Source organism: Macrotis lagotis, chromosome X (genome assembly GCF_037893015.1).
Source record: "Macrotis lagotis isolate mMagLag1 chromosome X, bilby.v1.9.chrom.fasta, whole genome shotgun sequence".
Taxonomy (NCBI): domain Eukaryota; kingdom Metazoa; phylum Chordata; class Mammalia; order Peramelemorphia; family Peramelidae; genus Macrotis; species Macrotis lagotis.
In genome coordinates, this window is record NC_133666.1 from 662,900,348 (window position 1) to 662,919,564 (window position 19,217).

The following is a 19,217-nucleotide window of genomic DNA, read 5'->3' on the forward strand; positions in this document are numbered from 1 at the left end:
GCATAGATCTCTCCATAAATGAATGTCCCTAGAAACTGTTAGCTCCATTATTTATTTAGATGCCAAATGGATTTTTAAAAGACTAGTAGTAATGAAATCACTACTTAATCTCACCTGAGTTTCTTAGTTTAGCTTTTAGTATAACTATAGTCACTGACAATTCAAAGACTTGTTTTTATAACAGTTGCTACCCTGTGATAGGCAAAGAGCATGTCTATTTAACAAAAAAACTGTGAGACATCTGCTGTCTAGTGTGAACCTTTTAAAGCTTGTTAAAATATATATATATATATATATATATATATATATATATATATGAGAGAGAGAGAGAAAATCAAGGAGCATTTGACAAGCTTTTTTGGATCCTCATTAAGGACAAGTATTTGAACCTGTAGCTTAAATTTCGTGGGCACAGTAGGTCTAAGTTTTATGCTGTGTGACTAAAGCAGCAACTGGTAAAAACTTGTAAACCTCATAGACCAAAGAAGCCTTTCCAAATATTAAAAAGAACAACTTAACAAGCAGTTACACAAAATCACAAGACACAAATAGTCTTCCTTCCTCTGTTCGACACAAGGCACTGTTGAAACCTGACTGCAAATCCTTGCAAAAGTCTTTCTTGTCAGCAAGGTTTCTTCCTTCCTGCCTGTGCTGAAGACAGAAATATCTTGTATTACAAAAGCACACCTTCACTGAGAGTTGAGGATAGAAGGCATTTTGAGGAATTAGAGGAAGGATTAAAATTCATTTATTGATAATTCAGAAAGCAAATAACCACCATCCATCAACTTGGGTTACTTGTAATTTTTTTAGGAAAAATTTTACTGCATGATTCTTTGGTTCACAGTTTCAGAATAATAAGAAACTATGATTTTTAAAAAAATTTGTACAAGGTCTAAAACAAGTTTAAAATTTGTGGGGGGGAAGTACTAGATTTGGAGGCAAAGATAGAAGGTTCAAATCCTGGATTTTTTTCCCCTTTATGATTAGTCAGGTGTGATCATATCTGGGGCCTCAGTTTCCCCAACTATAAAATGGAGGGGTTTGATCCAAAGACCTCTGAAGAACTGAAAATCTATAGTTTTATGATCTAGTACCCCAAAATGGAATTTTTTTATTTGTTATGTACTTCTTAAAAGCTACTTTTTCTAATGCAGATTTCACTGTCTATGCCCATGTGGAACGAGTTCAGAATGTGGATTCACAGAAAGGGTTAAGCCAGGAATATCACTTTTCCCCAGAGAAAACAACACATGCATTCTCATCTACAGACAGGCAGATGAACCAGAAAGACTATTATTTCCCCCTTCAAAAGGAAAATAAACTTTTATTGACATGTTTAGTTAGGCCTGGGTGTGTTTATTACCTGAGGATGGGAGAATAATAATCCTGTCTCTTCATGCTTAACTACAGCCCTGTTGCCAGGAATGTTTCTTGCCAACACGGGAACTTCCAGGTCCATCGCCTAAAGAAGGTAAGGAGGAAAAGATAGGTGGGCTGTTTGCAGAGAGAAGAACCCAACTTGTAAAAGCACTCCCTCCATAGACGCAGGAATGAAGGCTGGGGTAGGGTATTGTTTAAATATTCTGCTTGTCACATGATTGAAAGACCTAAATTTTTAATCACTGTAAGTGGATTTGGAAACCTGGAAAATTCATCGATGAGAATAGCATTCTGGCCACAATTACTGTGGTGACACTGAGAAAACCCTCTTCTCATAGGGTACATTTTACACTGATTCACTGACAGGTTGGAGAATATATTTTTAATTACCATCATTACTTTCCCTGATGAGCCATTTTCCTTCAGTACAAGTGAGATGAGCACCATGAGTCCTGAATGTATTTCTTTGGCAGGCAGACAGGATGAAGAAGGGGCCTGAAAGATGGTGTTGATTATACCCTGCATAGGACTTCCCTTCCTCAGAATGATAAGTAGAAAGTGCTGGACTGTTGTGTCAATAACATTCTGAAAAAGAGGTACCCAAAGCAGACTCTCCAAGGAGTTGATGGACTGACCCAACATCACTGAAACATAGGGAGGCAGTGGAGAGACCTTTACACCTAAATGGAAAGAGCTTGGGTTGCAATGTTGTTTTGCTCCTTATGACTTTGGCAAGACAAGTCATTTCCCTAGGACTCAATTTCTTGATCAATAAAAGGGGAATAATAATACTTCTAAAGAAGCTAGAATGCACAGTACATAGTGCACCGGGTCTGTAGACATGAAGATTTCTATTTGTGAATTCAGACACATGAGCTGTGTGACCCTGCCAAGTCACTTATCCTTGCCTGTCTCAGGTTCCTCACCTGTAAAATAAGCTGGGGAAGGAAATGGCAAATCACTAATGTTTTTGACTGAAAACCCCAAACAGGTTCATAATGAGTCACACACAACTGAAAAATAACTGAGCAAATAAGTCCTCTAGCACCCAGATCACAGAAGGATAGGAAAAAAGGGAAAAAAAATATTCAGTAAGCACTTACTCAGGCAGCCGGGTACCATGCCAACTGTTTTACAAATATCATACAACCATGAGAGACTGGTGCTACTATTGTCATCATTTTACAGTTTAGGAAACTGAGGCAGCAAAAGTTAGGTGTGTGTTCATAAATATGTATATACAATACACATATAAACATACACATACACACACACATACACATGAGCTAACTTACATAAAATTCCTCTACTAACCTAAAATGCCATAGAGAGCTCAGTAATTATTAAATTTTCAAAAACAGTTGACCTCTTCTTATCTGGTGTCAAGGAATAAATGAAGAAAGCACATTATGGGCAATATTTTATTAGGCTTTTGCTAAACCATGTTTTAGGGAATGGAGTTAAGTTAAGTGGCTTGATTTAATGCCTTGCTTTAGGAAATTTGTTCTGACAATGTCATATAATATCAGTAATTCCATGTAATAATGAGCTCTCATCATGGGGCTGGAATTTGTTTCTAGAGATGACCAGTCTTATAATCCTAATTTACAAATTCCATAACTGAATAACTTTAAAATCTCAATTTCTCCTAGGATTACAACTCTAAACTGGTCTCTTTAGAGTGTGACCGTAATCCAAAAGAATCTACTTACTTGGAGAAGTTGGCCATAAGAAGAGCTGCCTACTCTGGGAGAATCTAAGTATATAAATATACCATAAATATAAAAGTGGGCAGTGACATAGTATTCCCCCAACTTTGACTGCTCATTGGTAAGGGCATCCTTCTTATGACCTCACCTTTTCCTTGCCTGGTCTTCCTTCACCCTCATCATGGCTTACAGCTGGTATGGTCTACATGAGTGAATGGTCCTTGAGGGCATGAGACACTTCATTTCTGTCTTTGTAGCTTCTGTGTATATAACCAGCACACAGTAGATACTGGTTAACCTGATATGAACTTTGATTGGGCACCTTATAGAAATACTCTTATCCAAGGTTGGGCTGGAATAGATGACTCCAGATTCTGAGGATCTAGGACTCAGTGAAAATTTTAAACACTTTCCGTTTTTCCTCTCCAAATATGCTTCCTGTAGTCCTAAAGCTTTGCACCTGTTGGCAATGCCTTTTTTGCTTGTTAAAATAATCATGTTTCTTTGTCATAGACAGCAGCTGAGAACAGAACCAGTAGCTGGAATCACACAAAGCTCTGTGGGTTTAAATTCAATAGTTGATGTGCATCCTACAGCCTGATCAGATTTATATTGCTTTACTGTGTCTTAAAAACATGATAGTTTTTCAAAGTCAAACATGGTTTCCATAGCCCACTAAAGAGAGATTTTAGTTAACATTTATCCCTCTCCCTCCCACTAACCAAACTTAAAATTTTGGCTATTGTAAGGTTATCTCAAAGAGAGGTAAGCTAACAAATGGAATTTTATTTCTCACATGTCTTTTGGAAAATATATCTCATTGAGGAGCAAATAGATTACTTCCTTCAGAAGTTTTAAAAAAAGATAAACCACAAAATATTTATTCAATGATTAAGCATTTTGGTTGAGTAAACTTCACAGATATACATACATTTTAAACTTTTCAGACTAGATTTAATAAAAAAAAAATCTAGGGCCAAAGATGGGCTAAGGATTTTAAGAACACAAAATCGACATTTTAAGGCAATCAGAATAGCCTTGCCTTAGAAAGAAATGAACTGAACAAATAATTGTTCTATTGAAATGATAGTAGATTGCCAGATGACATGTATATGCTAGCAAATATCTCAACAAATTCCACCCCACTCCCTCTACAGAATGAATATTGATTTTTAAAAAGAGGGGAAAAGGGGTGGCTAGGTGGCACAGGGGATAAGAGCACCAACCCTGGAGTCAGGTGGACCTGAGTTCAGATCCATTCTCAGACACTTAATAATAACATAGCTGTGTGACCTTGGACAAATCACCTAACCTCATTACCTTGCAAAAAGGGGGGGGGGGGGGGGGGGCAGAGAAATATTTACATGTTAAAAATCAGTTCCATGAAAACCTAATGATTGTTATTGTAAGAATTCAACTTTTTTTTTAGGATTTTTCAAGGTAAATGGGGTTAAGTCATTTGCCCAAGGTCACACAGCTAAGTAAATATTAAGTATCTAAGGCTGGATTTGAACCCAGGTACTCCTGACTTCAGGGCCGGTGCTCTATCCACTGTGCCACCTAGCCAACTTTTCAAAGTTGAATTTAGATAGCTAAACAGCAGCTATAGAGAAATAGCAAATATAAAAACACAATGAAAACTAAGCAGTAGGCAATGGGCCTTAGAAATGTTTGTGTTCTTTACATCTTTATTGGGAAAGCAACATGAGAAGAAAACTAAAACAAGTGATTCTGCTCCATGGAAATTTTCCCTCTCACTGTATAGACAGAAATGAGTGAACTTTTTTCTTTTTTGTTTTGTTTTATTAAATGACATCATATTCAGGGAAAATATCAGATGAACAATGTAGGTCAGAAAAAAAATGAATGGTTTATTTCTTCCCCCCGGTTTCAACTCTGAGCAGTTATTTAGGAAGACTAAAATAATGGTAAAATAATAGAATGTCTTTCAGATCTTAATATGGGGCTAACTGGTATCTGGCTCAATAAATAGAAGTATGGTAGAAATACTGTGATGAAATTATAACTCGGCCAGGACTGATGCAGACATAAAATAAAAGAGAACAAGAAATATAAAAGCAAGAAATGTATTTAATGAACTAGAAAATACAATGCATATGGACAGAAGTTGAACATTTATCAGGGAGGTTGCAGAGGAATGTGTTAAATTGGACTTCATGTCCTTCATCCAAGTGTCACCTAGCACTGAGAACATGATGATTTAATCTTTTTTTGACTTGTGCTTTTAACATATCACAATACTTTATATGCAAGTTAACAAATATTTTAGAGCCTTCTTTTGTAGGTTAGAGATGATAAGCAAAATAGCTCATATGCTGTTATTTCCTAATACAAAATGCTACATTTATAATAATAAATTGAGCGGCGGCTAGGTGGCGTAGTGGATAAAGCACCGGCCCTGGAGTCAGGAGTACCTGGGTTCAAATCCAGTTTCAGACACTTAATAATTACCTAGCTGTGTGGCCTTGGGCAAACCACTCAACCCCATTTGCCTTGCAAAAAAAAAAAAAAACCTTAAAAAATAGTAAATTGAGCTTAATCATGGAAAGACTAAAGTGCAGAGCTTATTTATCTGATAACAGAATAAAGAATAATTACTGATTTTATAAGGAGTTACTCAAGGACCTTCCACCCTGAGTTTATCCTCCAGGACACTAGGATTTGTTGAACCAAAAAAACAAAGTCTGGAAAATGCTTGCTATTGGGAAAAGTATTGTTGACTTACCCTGCCTCACTCCCTCCCCCACCATGTACCACTCAAGGGTTTCCAGCATGATCACACTGAGGCTTGTAATAACTAAAGTTGTAGAGCCAGCTGTTTTGGGGTAAGATTTGCTGTTATACAAGACCAAATTTACTGATGGATGAAATTTAGGTTCCTCCATATTAAAGTCATTTTGCTCAAGTTGTGGCACTAGTACTTAGTAGCAGTTTTTTTTTAATTCTAGTAACACACTGTCCATCATCTGCTCTTCTGGTATATTTAAAGGTGAATCCTCAGATATGGAGAGCATCAGTAATACCACAAAGTGAAATCTCACATATTACACACAATTGTGCCAGAGTAGATGAAGTTGTATTATGATCTATCACAATGGAAATATTGAGAAGGTTCATGTATGACCCCTTTCACACCTTCACCAAAACTACATGTGTGTGCTCTCACACCCTGTGCATACCCTCCAGAGTCCTATTAGTTTTCCATGTCTTTCCCAACTAGATTAGTCATTGGTACCAATGGGCATTAAAAAAAATAGAGAAGTTCAAGCCACTGGGAAGCCCTTTTGTTGCTGTCTGCTTCAAAGTCCAACAATGCTGTAGGTAATCAGAAGATGAAGAAGGTCAGTAACTCCTAGAACTAGAAATGCAAATTAAAACAATGAGCTATCATCTCACATCCATTAGATTAGCCAAGATGAGAAAAAGGGAAGATGATCTAGATAGGTTGTGGGAGGAATGGGACATTGATGCATTGCTGATGGAGTTGTGAATGGATCCAACCTTTCTAAAGGGCAATATGGAACTATGCCCAAAGAGCAATAAAACTGTTCATACCCTTTGATCCAGCAATTTCAATTCTGGGACTATATCAGAAAATATTGTAAAAAGTGGGAAAAGTCCCACATGCTCCAAAATATTCATAGCAGCTCTTTTTGTAGTGGCAAAGAATTGGAAACTGAGGGGATGTCCATCAATTGGGGAAAGGCTAAACAAGTTATGGTACATGAATGCTATGGAATATTTATTGTTCTATAAGAAACCATAAATGGTCAGACTCTAGAGAAGTATGGAATGACTTACAGGATTGATATTAAGGGAAGGGAATAGAGTTCAGAGAACAATGTACACATCAACAACAACCTTGAAGGAAGTAACTCCTCTCAACAGTCCAGAGAGCCAGGACAACTGTATTTGACTGGTTATGAATTATATTATCCCCAACCAGAGGAAGAAAAACAAAACAAAACAAAAAGGAAAAAAAAACAACCCTTTCAAATTTGATGAACACTTCATAAAAATTATCTCTTATGTATCTCTTTCCTTAATCCTAATTCCACATCGCCAAAAACTACTAATGTGTAAATATGTTTAATAAAATATGTATGTAAAATGCCAATCTGACTGTTCCCTGTTGAGGGGAGGGAGGAAGGAAAATTTTAACTTGGAAATATGCATGTACACAAATGGATAAAAATAAATTAATTAATTAAAAAATAAAAAGAAACTACTAGAACTCTCCCTTTTCAATCTACCATTCTTTTCCCAGGTTTTCCCTACACCACTCCCTGGAAATGTCTTATCTGTCTCTGAGAGACTACAAAGTAGCCAGGACAAGGAATAAAAGAAGGACTATTTTTATCAGAAGCACACCATCTCAATGTCTGAGTATGTACTCAGACCTCTCAAGTCTGTTTCCTTTCTAAACAAAGATATTTGCACAGGCAGAAGGGCACTGTACAAACTCCTGGTTTGAGTTTATTCTATCCCTTGAAGAGGGAAATAGCAACAAGAAATAAAATGATTTATTCAAAATATCAACTATAGAAAAAAAAGAACTTTTAGGCTCCAGAAAATATAGCATTGCCCTCCCAGTTGTGAAATGTGCAGAACTTTATTGACAAAGACTTCGCTTCTATAAATAAGACAAGGAGTGATGGGCAATTTCAGGTTCCCACATTCAACAGTCAAGTGATATATAATTACCTCCAGAATTGCGGCTGACATTCCTTCTGAAATGGAGCTATTCACGACAGCGAAGCAATTTTTCACAATGGCGTGAAGATCTTCTCGAGGCATCTCCCCCATCAATTGTACCCCAGCTGTCCTAGAAATTAATCATGTTATGAAGAGCAAGTCCCTTGACTTTCTTGCAGGGGTGAGAGAGCAAAGGGAAAAGATCCATGATCTTTTCCAGAAAATGCTATGAATAAATACAAATTATAGTTGATTCCAGGCAACTGGTATTGCAGTAGCAAGTGTATGGGCATTCTCAGGAAGACCTAGATTTAAAATCAGCCTCATACACTAACTGTGTGACCCTGGACAAGTCACTTCACCTTTGCCTGTCTCAGTTTCTTCATCTGTAAAATGAAGATAGTAGCACCTATCTCATAGGGTTGTTGTAAATGTCCAATTGAGATCATGTTTAAAGCACTTAATCCAATGCCGGCCACATAGTAAATGTGATAAAATGGTAAGTATTGTTGTTGTTATCATTATTATTATTCTCCAGAAAAAGTTGTATGAGGATAGTGAATTCTATTGTAGAAGACTCTTCAGACATTCCTTTCTCGTCAAATTCATATGAAAAGAGAGAGGTAAAGGTTCAAAGCTAAGGAAATCTCACATTCAAAGCCAAATTTTGTAAGTTATCTTTTGAGATTAGCTCCTAGGACTCTCTGTGGCCACCTGTCCTAAAATATAAGCTAAGAGATTAACTCTGACCTGTTGCTTTGTTTCTATTCTGTAGAATAACTAGAAAGAAGCTTTCACTCTTTGACTCTCTTTTAGTTGCGTAGCAAGAACAGTGCCCCTACCTTTTCACTCTGGCTTTCACTTCACTTGTAAACACTGGATCAACCTAGGAGAAGGAAATAATAAAGAACAGTCTGGAAAATGTCACATGGCAAATTGTCACATGCATCTCTTAGTCTGCTACTCCATACACTAAGGACAGAAGCAGGACTCAGGATGAAAGAAGAGACAACTGCATTTTTTGCATTCAAGCCAAAAGGGGCAGACACCAGCTGGCCAGAAATCAAATGAGAGGAAGTTATTGAAGAAAAGAAAGAGAAAGAAAGAAAGAAAGAAAGAAAGAAAGAAAAGAAAGAAAGGAAGGAAGGAAGGAAGGAAGGAAAGAGGGAAGGAAAGAAAGAGGGAAGGAAGAGAGAGAGGAAGGAAGGAAGGAAGGAGGAAAGAAAGGAGAGAAGGAAGAAAGGAAGAAAGGGAGGGAGGAAGAGAGGAAGAAAAGAATACAGAAAGGATGAAAGAAGGAAAGTCATTCCACTTAACCTGAATTATCCTTTAGGAAGGAAGGAACATGTTAGAAGAGTATTCAGCCAATATGAAGCAAATGAAAACCTCAAGGAACAACAGAATGTTTTATCCAAAAATATCTTGCAATAGAAAGGAGGGCTAAATTTGGAATCAAGAGGACCTAGACACAAAACCAGAATCTGCATATATAATACCTGTGTGACCATAAGCAAGATCATGGGTAACATTTTTGGTCAACTAGAAAATAGTAATTCTATGATCCTAAATTGAGTTGATTTTTTTTAAATTTGGAATTGCACTGAAACGAATTCAATACTACTAAGAAAGGTTTTCTTCATCACATGAGGACTAAGTGAATTTAGTTGGCCAGGTCAAATTGGAACCCCTTTAGTAATTCTTAGACTAAAGATTAGGCAAGGGTTTGCCTTTAAAATACAGGTTTAAAAACAACACAACAAAAAAAATTGTTACAAGGGTTTAAAAGCAATGCATAATTACAAATTATATTTACTCTGTCAGAGAAGTTAATGGAATCAGCTATGTAAAAGTCAGAGATCTTGACTTCTATTCCAGGCAAAATTATAGAATGTATTCGCAGGATATCTAGAAGAGAATTGCTCCCAAAGAACAAGCAGGGCTTCATCAAGAAAGGGCATAAGAGACCAAGAATAGATGATGCTTCACTAACATCATTAATTTCTTTCCTTTTTAATAAGGTACTTAGTAAACTGATTGGTCTAGGAAACATGGTGGAAATAATTTACTTGGATTTTAGCAAAGCATTTGATAAATTTTCTCATGATATTGTGGTGGGAAAGAAGGAACGAAGGCGAGATGTGAGCTAGAAAATAGTACAATTTTAGATGGACTTAGAGATGATTAAATTAGCCAGGCCAAAATAATCATTTGAGTTGATTAGGAAGGAGGTATCCAATCAAATTTCCCAGTGGTTTGTGATCTGGTCCTGTGCTAGTTAATATTTTTTAATTGGTGACTTGGATAAAAGCATTGACAGAATGCTTATAAAATTTGTAGAAGACACTGATCTATTTCTATTGAGGGTACCACCATCCTTCCAGTTCTATGTATTCGTAATCTCAGAGATAGCATCAATTCCTCACTGTCCCTCACCCTCCACATCTAATCAGATGCTAAATCTAATCAATTCTACCTACACAATATTTCCTCATCCATTCCTTCCACTCCACTCACACAGCCCTCTCCATAGTTCAGATTCTCCCTGATCATCTCCTGGATTATCCCAACAACTTTCCCCATCTCAAGTCTATCCTCAAAAGTGTGGTTAGAACACAGGTCATCCAAAAAGTAAACAGTGCCTAAACTTAAGCAACATTAAGAGAGACCAAGTCCAGAAATTAGGAAGCAATAGTCCTGTTGGTACTCTGGCCTGGCAAGAACACAAGTGGGGTACTGCATTCAGCTTTTGTGGGTGCTACATTTTAGGAAAGGCATTGGTAAAATGGTCAATATTCATAAGAAGATGACCAAGATGTTGCTATATGAGGATGCTGAACTCTGGAGACTTACCCTAGAAAAGGGAAAACAGATAAGGGTAGTAAGAGGGAGATTGTGAACATGCTCATGCTTTATGATAAGAGCTATCATATGGAAGAATTGGTTTGAAACCCAGAAGTAAGAAGTAGGATCAAAGGGAAGAAGCTGCAAAGAGGCAAAGCTAGGCTTGACATAAGAAGGAACTACCTAATAAAAAGAAGTATTCCAAAGTGGAACAGTTCCTTCGGAAAGTCTTCAAGCAAGATTGGATGATGGCATGACAGACCGATGACAATTTTTCCACCCCAAAACTTGGTTGGACTAGTTGACTACTCAAGCCTCTTCCTAAACAAAAATCGGGTGATTTTAAGAATCCTAATTTCAAATTTTTCTTCCATTACATATCTAGGCATCAAATGCTTCAGCATATTTTCAGAAGGTTCTATTTATCTGAAATCACTTCTCATCCTCAGGAATGATTCCTACAATGGAACATTTCAAAATAGCCAAGTTTAAAGGGTCCAATTCCTTACCCTCCAAAAGCTTACAGTCTTATAAGGGAAATAAAGTCATGTGGATACCACTTAATTAAGGATGAGTTACCTGAATTCTTTTACAGAAGACTTTCTAGAAAGTAATAAGAATAAGATTACTGTAGCAAATGGAATTTTATCTAAATCCACAAGCATGTTAGAGCTTAGTGTCAAATATGCTTAGCTGGTTCAATAACTGCTATCATCATTCTTGTGAACTCTCTGAAGCTTAGTAATAAAGATATTCCTTAATACCTGAAGGCAATTTCTTTTTAAATAAAGGCCTGTCATTTTTCCCCTATTTCAACTAAATCACAAATATAATCTACCAATTCTTCAACTGCTTTAGAACCTCACTAAAATTCTATTTGCTGAGGAGCCAAATTTAGCATAAGGTAGATCTCCTTCCCTGCATGGAGTAAGTTAGTAAGTTTACTTATTAGAAGTACAGAGAGAACTTAATTAAAAGACCTTTTCAACAAAAGTTCCACAGCATAAACCACTGCAGGGCAGATTTCTAACTAGCATCCATTTAGCACATCTGACTCATCCAAATACAACTAATTTTTCAGCAACATGACAAGTGTCTGCTTTTGCTCCAATAAATTTGCCCCTTTCTCCTGTTATCAACAATGAGTACAACCAAAAACAAAGGTGAAGGCACAATCTGTAAATTAATGGAAGCACAACAGAAGATGCCAGTTTCCTTGTGATAGATGAGGGTGTGAATACATTTAGCTCATATTCTATTCCCGGTACTATCTTTATTTTTATAAGTGATGAGTTAGTAACACAATCTGATTATTATTGACTCTCATTGACACATTGTTCAGACAAGGAAATTCAAATAAAGTGCTTAGAAAAAAGAGAATAGCATTCCAGGAATATAAATCTTAACAAAATGCTATTATGTACATCAAATATTTCATTTCACAGATTATTCTCAAATTAAGCGTGCAACGGATATTTAGATTCCATTTTTTTAAACTTGTGAATTTTCTGACAATTTGGGTGATAGGGCAGTTGTTTTTGTCATTGTTTTATTCATTTTATTTATTTATTTTTTTTACTTTGAAAGGCTGGTGAATTGGTGAAAACTCATCTGTAACATATAATTAAATAGTTTTGGAAGCATAAAATATGAGTGAAATTCTGGTGCATTTGAAAGCAACTTCTAGAAACTTTCAACAACAGCTTTTTTTTTTTAGGTTTCTCAAGGCAAATGGGGTAGTGGCTTGCCCAAGGCCACACAGCTAGGTAATTATTAAGTGTCTGAGGTTCAATTTGAACTCAAGGACTCCTGACTCCAGGGTCAGTGCTCTATCCACTATGCCCCACCAATTGTCTTTTTAAGCCTAAAAATGGTTTAGAAATAGGTGCTGTCAAATTTACATAACAGTAGTTTCATTAAAACTATGTTAAGCCTATTTATCTATTGTTATGCCCTAATGCAGAGAGCTTGTTTCTTCAGTACTATTCCCCAGCATTCTCCACCTGAAAGCAAAGATTTTTCTTTTTTCCCAGCTCAAATGTTACAAGGGTTCATTCCTGCTTTGCTACTTACCATCTCTCGACTTCCTGCTGAATTCTGGGCCACTTTTGTGACACTCTTCACCTAATACCTACATCCTAATTATCTCCCCATTTAACTTTGAACAGCTGTCCTCTACATTATGTAAACCCTCAATGCCCAACCCAAGGCCCTATAGCAGAACATGACATTTTACTGCTTATTGCATGGTTCCATATCCATTTTGACCTCTTTGCTTAGCTTCTTTGTCCTCAATACTTTAAAAATCACCAATATGTTTCTTGATTCCCTTCTGAGAAAGCAGTAGGTTGAGGATCGTTTGAGAAATCCAAAGGCAACTCAAGGAAGCATTCCTTTTCTTTCTTTCCTTTTATTAATATTAATTTTTAAAATTTACTTTTAACAATTCTTGAGTCACAGATTCTCTCCCTCCCTGTCATCCTTCCCTCAGAAGGCAAACAATATATCAGTTATACATGTGAAATTATGTTAAAAAAAGTTCCACATTAACTATATTATCAAAAATAGAGTGAGAAAATTTATACTTCAATTTGTACTCATAGTTCATAAGTTCTCTCTCTGAAGGTAGCTAACATTTTTGATCCAGGAGGCCTTTAGAATTGTCTTGGATCTCTGGATTGATCATTGTAGCACATCTTCCATAGTTTATCACCATTACAACATTACCTTATGCACAATGATCTCCCAGTTCTTCTGCCTTCACTTTGAATCAATTCACATAGATTTTGCTATTTTTTCAGAAACCACCTCCTCTATCATTTCTTATGGCACAATGAAATTCGATCACAATCATAGGACATGACTTGTTCAGCCATCACTCAATTTGTACATATATTTTCTTTCCCTTCATCTTTGATGTCTTTGGACTACCAGAGAGTAGTAGTATTACTGTATTAATGGGTATGCAGAATTTTATGGCCCTTTAGACAAAGTTCCAGATTATTCTCTGAAATGGTTGGATGAATTTACTGATTCATCAACAGTTCACCAATTTACCTATTTTTTCCTCAGCCCCTCTAACATTTGCCATTTTTGATAGTTGTGAGGTTATATCTCAGAATGTTTTAATTTGCTTTAGCATTTTTAACATAATTATAAATAGCTTTGATTTCTTCTGAAAATTTGCTTTTGACCACTTCAAATTTGACTTTATCAGAGAAACTAGCTGTAATTTTTTTTTATTGGGAAACAATTATTTTTTTAAGTTCACTCCAATGAGCTTTCTGGGACTTGGAATGAGTTAGCAACCATGGGAGATAATTCTGGAAAATTTTGGCTCTGAGAACATACACCTTTCACCTATGGTGGAGCACCATCCACCAAAATTAAGTTCTAAGGGAACAGCTGCATGATATATTAGATAGATATCAAAGATACAACTGTTCACAACTGGAAGAAACAAGTCAAGCGTCAGAGAACAGATTAAAGATAGATATCGAGAAGGAAAAAAAAAAGACCTAACACTAGACCTGTTCAATATGGCCCTAGATTATAAATTCTATCAGAATTCTTCAAACAAAGGTTAGGTGACCATTTGTTGGGCATGCTGTAGAAGGCATTATATTTTGGGTCAGAATGGGACAAGAGAGACTTCAAATTCTTTCCAGCACTGAAAATCATAATTTCAATGAAGCTTGCTCTTTTCTTTCTCATTTCTGTCCTATAGGTATGAATTAGGTTATAGGCCTAATATTTAAAATTTTCCTTCAAATAATGAAATCTAATATCATACTTGGAAAGACCCCCAAATGAATCAGTCTTGATATACAAGGATATAATACTCATGTTCAAGATGATTTTTCTAATTCCACAAACTTTTATTGGGTAACTGCTATGTGTTTTAATCTCCTCTGTACATTAAGATGTTATATAATCTATTCCTTTGTTTTCTAAGATATTCATTCTGGATTTCTATTCTTGTGATCATTTATTTAGAACACAATTCATCTAGTATAAGTGAATTATTAGATCTTAAAAGACCAATGCAATATTTTACATCTTAACTACAGGTAGTATAAGTTTAACCTTTAAAGGTAAAAACTAAACTGTTTTAGTCCATTTCTAGCTTTACTTTCTATTTAAGGTCATTTTTCAACTCTCTTGTTGCAGTGGATTTGAACAAAATGCAAATTCAAAGTGAAGGGCAGACATTTTGACTTAATGAAAACACATTATGACATTTTACATGGCAATAGCTATCATAAACAAAAAAGAAAATCCATATTTCCTCCATAGATATGCATTTTCTAATTTAAAAAAAAAAGCTTCTACTTTTAAGATTAAAGAAAATAAATTTAGATTTGATTAGGCAAGTTGAAAGATTTCCCATGATAATTTCTTATCATACTTTCATATTATATTATTTGTCATGGAACCTCAAAAAATATATCCAGTCATGATTCCCTTATAAGCAGAAACAATATAGGAATTAAAATGTCTGAATTAAAAGTTAAAAGAACTTTAAAAGAAAAAAGGAAGAAAGCAAAGAATACCAATAGTGAGTAATACTGGTTTCTCTTTGATACCTAAAATAAATGGTGTGTGTTCTAAATATGGTTGACAAAGGGCAGGATCATACTTTTGCTGGACACTGATAAATATCTACATTAATTCTTATGCCATGCATGTAGCAGAATGAAGTGCATAGTATACTTGAAACTAGAGGACGCTAGCAGTTCTGCTACTTAACATGTCTTTGCTTTTGAACAATCACTTCAACTCTCTGCTCCTAGTTTCCAGTTCTAAAGTGAAGCAGTCAGAATTGGATGACTTCTAAGGTTTCTTCTGGCTATAATATTTTATGAGTCTATGCAAGCTCAAAAATAGACAAATATCCACATTTTGGACTTGATGGATCACTGCCTGGCTCTTTGGGCAGGGAGCAGAGGCAGTAGTGGAAGGAGTATGATGAGGGAGGTATAAAGCAGAGAAAGAGACCTCAGAACCCTGGTCCTAGAGCAGGGTAAGAACATTTCCCCTTCCAACCATCCTGAAGTTGAAGAAGATGCTCTGGAACAGGGCAAGGCCACAAAGACAGAACCAATGAGCTGTGGACAAGGCGTCTTGGTCTTAAGATGATCTCCCACCCCTTTTGAAAATCTCAGAATTTCAGATTTAAAGGGAAATCTACATTAGAAATAGAATACCCTGTACCATATCCCAGACAAATAGTCATTGAGTTTTTGTTAAAAAATCTTGAGGGGAAACAATTCCCACTATTCTCTGGGGCAGCCCATTACTCTGGGTCCTATCTAGTTATTAGCAAGTTTCCTCTTACATCAAATCTGAATGTGCGTCTTTGAAACTTCCAACCGTGAACCTAGGTTTCCTTTGCTAGGATCAAGCAGATAATCAATCCCTCTTCCAGTGCAATCTTAAAATACTGAAGATGATTATCAAGTATTCTCCACCACTTGTCTCTTCAATTCCTTCAATTGACCTCAGAGGACAAGAACATGAGGTTCTGCACTATCCAAGCTGCCCTCCTCTGGATACTCTCCAGCTTACCAATGTTCTTCTTTAAACTACAACACTCAGAACTGAACATAATATTCCATATGTGGGCTGGCCAAGGCAGAGTATACAAGGCCCATTACCTCATCACCTACTTATTTCTAGATGCTATCTTCTCTTTATGCAGCCCAAGGTAGTGTTTTACTTTCCTCTGTTATTGCTCATAATAGGTTTGGGAACCATCTAAAACTTCAGGTTTTTTTTCCCAGACAATCTGCTATGGAATCATGACTTTCTATACTTTGCATTTGTGAAGGTGATCTTAAAATCCAAATGTAAGATTTTACATTTTCCACTATTAAATGTTATTTTATTCAACTGCACCCTACTATTTCAACCTGTTGAGTTTCTTTTAAATCCTTACTCTGCCATCCAGAGCCTTAGCAAAACAAATGTTGAGAAGCATACCACCTATGACTATCTGAGTCACTAATTTAAAAATAATGACAATAACAAGTGACAGAAGATCAAATACCAACCCTGGAGCACTCCACTGAAGACCTGCCTTCCCAGCTGTCACAGAATCATTAAAAACTCTCTTTGGGTTCAGATGTTCAACCAATTTCAGTTTCCTGGACTACTGTCTATTCCACATAGCAATGACCTTTGCTCAAGAATAGCCTATGACACTTTATCAAAGCCTTTGTTGAAATCTGGATAAATTATATCTGAGGCATTGTCCTGACCTGGTAGTTTTGAAATTCTGTCAAAAAAAGAAAATAAGATTAGTCTGATATGACCTATCCTTGATGATGTTGCCATGGTGGCTCTCTGTGGACAATGTTTACTTTCCTACAGGTTCCCTAATCCTATCTCTAAAGGTATATATTAGAATTTGCCCTGATTGTCACATGTCCTATGTCAGATTCCATTCAAACAACTTGACTATAACATATATAGAGATAGCCTAGACAGATATATAGAAAATGGAATCCACATCTACTTTCTATTATAAGCTGTCATTTTTGTTTTAGCTTCTTTTTTCTTTTTTTTAATCACTCTTACAATTTGAAGCTAAAAAAAATTGAAAAGTCATAGAAAAGCATCTGCAGGGCAGCTAGGTGGAAAAGTAGATAGAGCGTTGGCCCTGGAGTCAGGAGGTCTTGAGTTCAAATCTAACCCCAGACACTTAATATGTCTAGCTATGTAACTTTGGATAAATCATTTGACCTCATTGCCTTAAATAAATAATTTTTTTAAAAAAGTATCTGCAGGGCGGCTAGGTGGCGTAGTGTATAAAGCACCGGCCTTGGAGCCAGTAGTACCTGGGTTCAAATACGGTCTCAGACAATAATTACCTAGCTGTGTGGCCCTGGGCAAGCCACTTAACCCTGTTTACTTGCAAAAACCTAAAAAAAAAGTACCTGCAGCTCTCTGAAGAGATACTGCATAAGACAAAACTATAAATTAAGAGAATTAAACAAATTTCTAAAGCACAATTAAGTCAGCTTTTGTCGTTTTCTGGGTGCTACTGTACAGATAAAGAAGCCTTGCCTACAACTGAATTGTGATTTGAGCATATCTCCCTAAATTTCCAGACACACAATTCTTACCAAAGATTAGAAAAGGCAACGAACAGAAGCAGAGAAAAGTAATAAAGGACCATCCTCAAGAAAGCTCTGCCTTATGGGCACATGACAGACACAGAAGCCAATATTTAATGGTTGAAAAAAATCATTACTTCTTGGCAGAGATTTATGACAGGAAAGAAACATATAGAGCACCCAACCATTAGAGCTCTCCAAATATAGAATCTGCTCTTTGGGAGGTAGGAGGAAGAAGGTACATCTGATTAGGGGAAAGGGAAAAGAGAATAATCATATATCTAAGACCTATAACATGGCAAAATACTAAGCTTTTTGCAAATATTTCATTTAATCCTCAGAACAGTCTAGGAGGGAAGTGATATTACTATCCCAATTTTACAAATAAGGAAATTGAGGCAAACAGGGTTAAGCAATTTGTCCAAGATCATACAACTATGAAGCAGGTAAGGCTGGATTTGAACTCAGGTCTTTCTGCCTCCAGGCTCGACATTTTATATACTGTGCCATCAGGTGTCTCAAGGTCTCCAAGCAAAGGCTAGATAATCTCTAGCTGAGGATGGTAAAGACAGAATACTTCAAGGACAGTGTGGGTATGATCTTAATTTCCTTTGGGGCTCAGAGTTGATGATTAAAGTTACCATTTTATAAAATTACCTGCTGTAAGAACAAAAGAACATTTCAACCAATGAGTTCAACATCATCAAGACTTACAATTTCTAAAGTAAAAAGACATTCATCTTCTTTAGCTAGTATTCACCTCTGCCATTAATCATTAGCCTCTAGAATGAAATTAATTTCTGGAGAGATTCCAGGAAGCAGCTACTTTCAAGGAAGAAATTGTAACTACAGTAGATCTTTACAACTATTCTTCCAAAAAAATGACAAAGTTAATTAATATCAATAAAACCCACTTCAGCCTTCATTCATTCATTCAAAAGACCTATATTCCCACTAGTAGACAGACCAGTCAAACTGGTCCACTTTTTGGATTTATTTGTAAAAATCATTGCTTCTTTTTCAAGAAACTGGAAAAAATAAAGCAAAATGAAACAAATAAATATACAATTAAGGAAAAATGAATAATAAAATGAATAAATACAAATAAATACCCACTCCATGTAATGCACCATGTTATACCAAGCTTCAATAATGAATCCAGTTACAAAGTGTATATCTGTCATCTGAAGTCCAATGTGGAAAATCAATCAATGGATAAATGTTTATTTAGCTAATCTTATATGCCAGTAATTTTGCTGAGTGCTAAAAATACAAAGATAAAAACAAAATAGAGTTTCCTCTCAAAAAATATACATTGTGGAAAAAAATCAACATACAAAAATATAGTCACATACAACGTGGAGAGAAAAGGAAAGGGGAAGGAAAGATATGAGCAGCTAGGGAATCAAGAAAGGCTTCACAAAGAATATGTCACTTTTTTGAACCCTGA

At 36.0% G+C, this 19,217-nt stretch overlaps 1 protein-coding gene across 3 annotated transcripts in view; it reads right to left on the reverse strand.

Moving 5' to 3' along the window:
* The window catches only part of GLT1D1 (glycosyltransferase 1 domain containing 1), a 106,364-nt gene that overhangs the window by 21,112 nt on the left and 66,035 nt on the right, over positions 1–19,217 (reverse strand). For 2 of the 3 annotated variants that reach the window (XM_074205326.1, XM_074205324.1), the window contains 3 exons: positions 8,651–8,694; positions 7,818–7,938; positions 1,367–1,465 (listed from right to left, as the gene is read on the reverse strand). In XM_074205326.1, coding sequence (XP_074061427.1) covers positions 1,367–1,465; positions 7,818–7,938; positions 8,651–8,694 — 264 coding nt within the window. The remainder of the gene's footprint in view (positions 1–1,366; positions 1,466–7,817; positions 7,939–8,650; positions 8,695–19,217) is intronic. The other variant, XM_074205325.1, reaches the window with a different exon arrangement.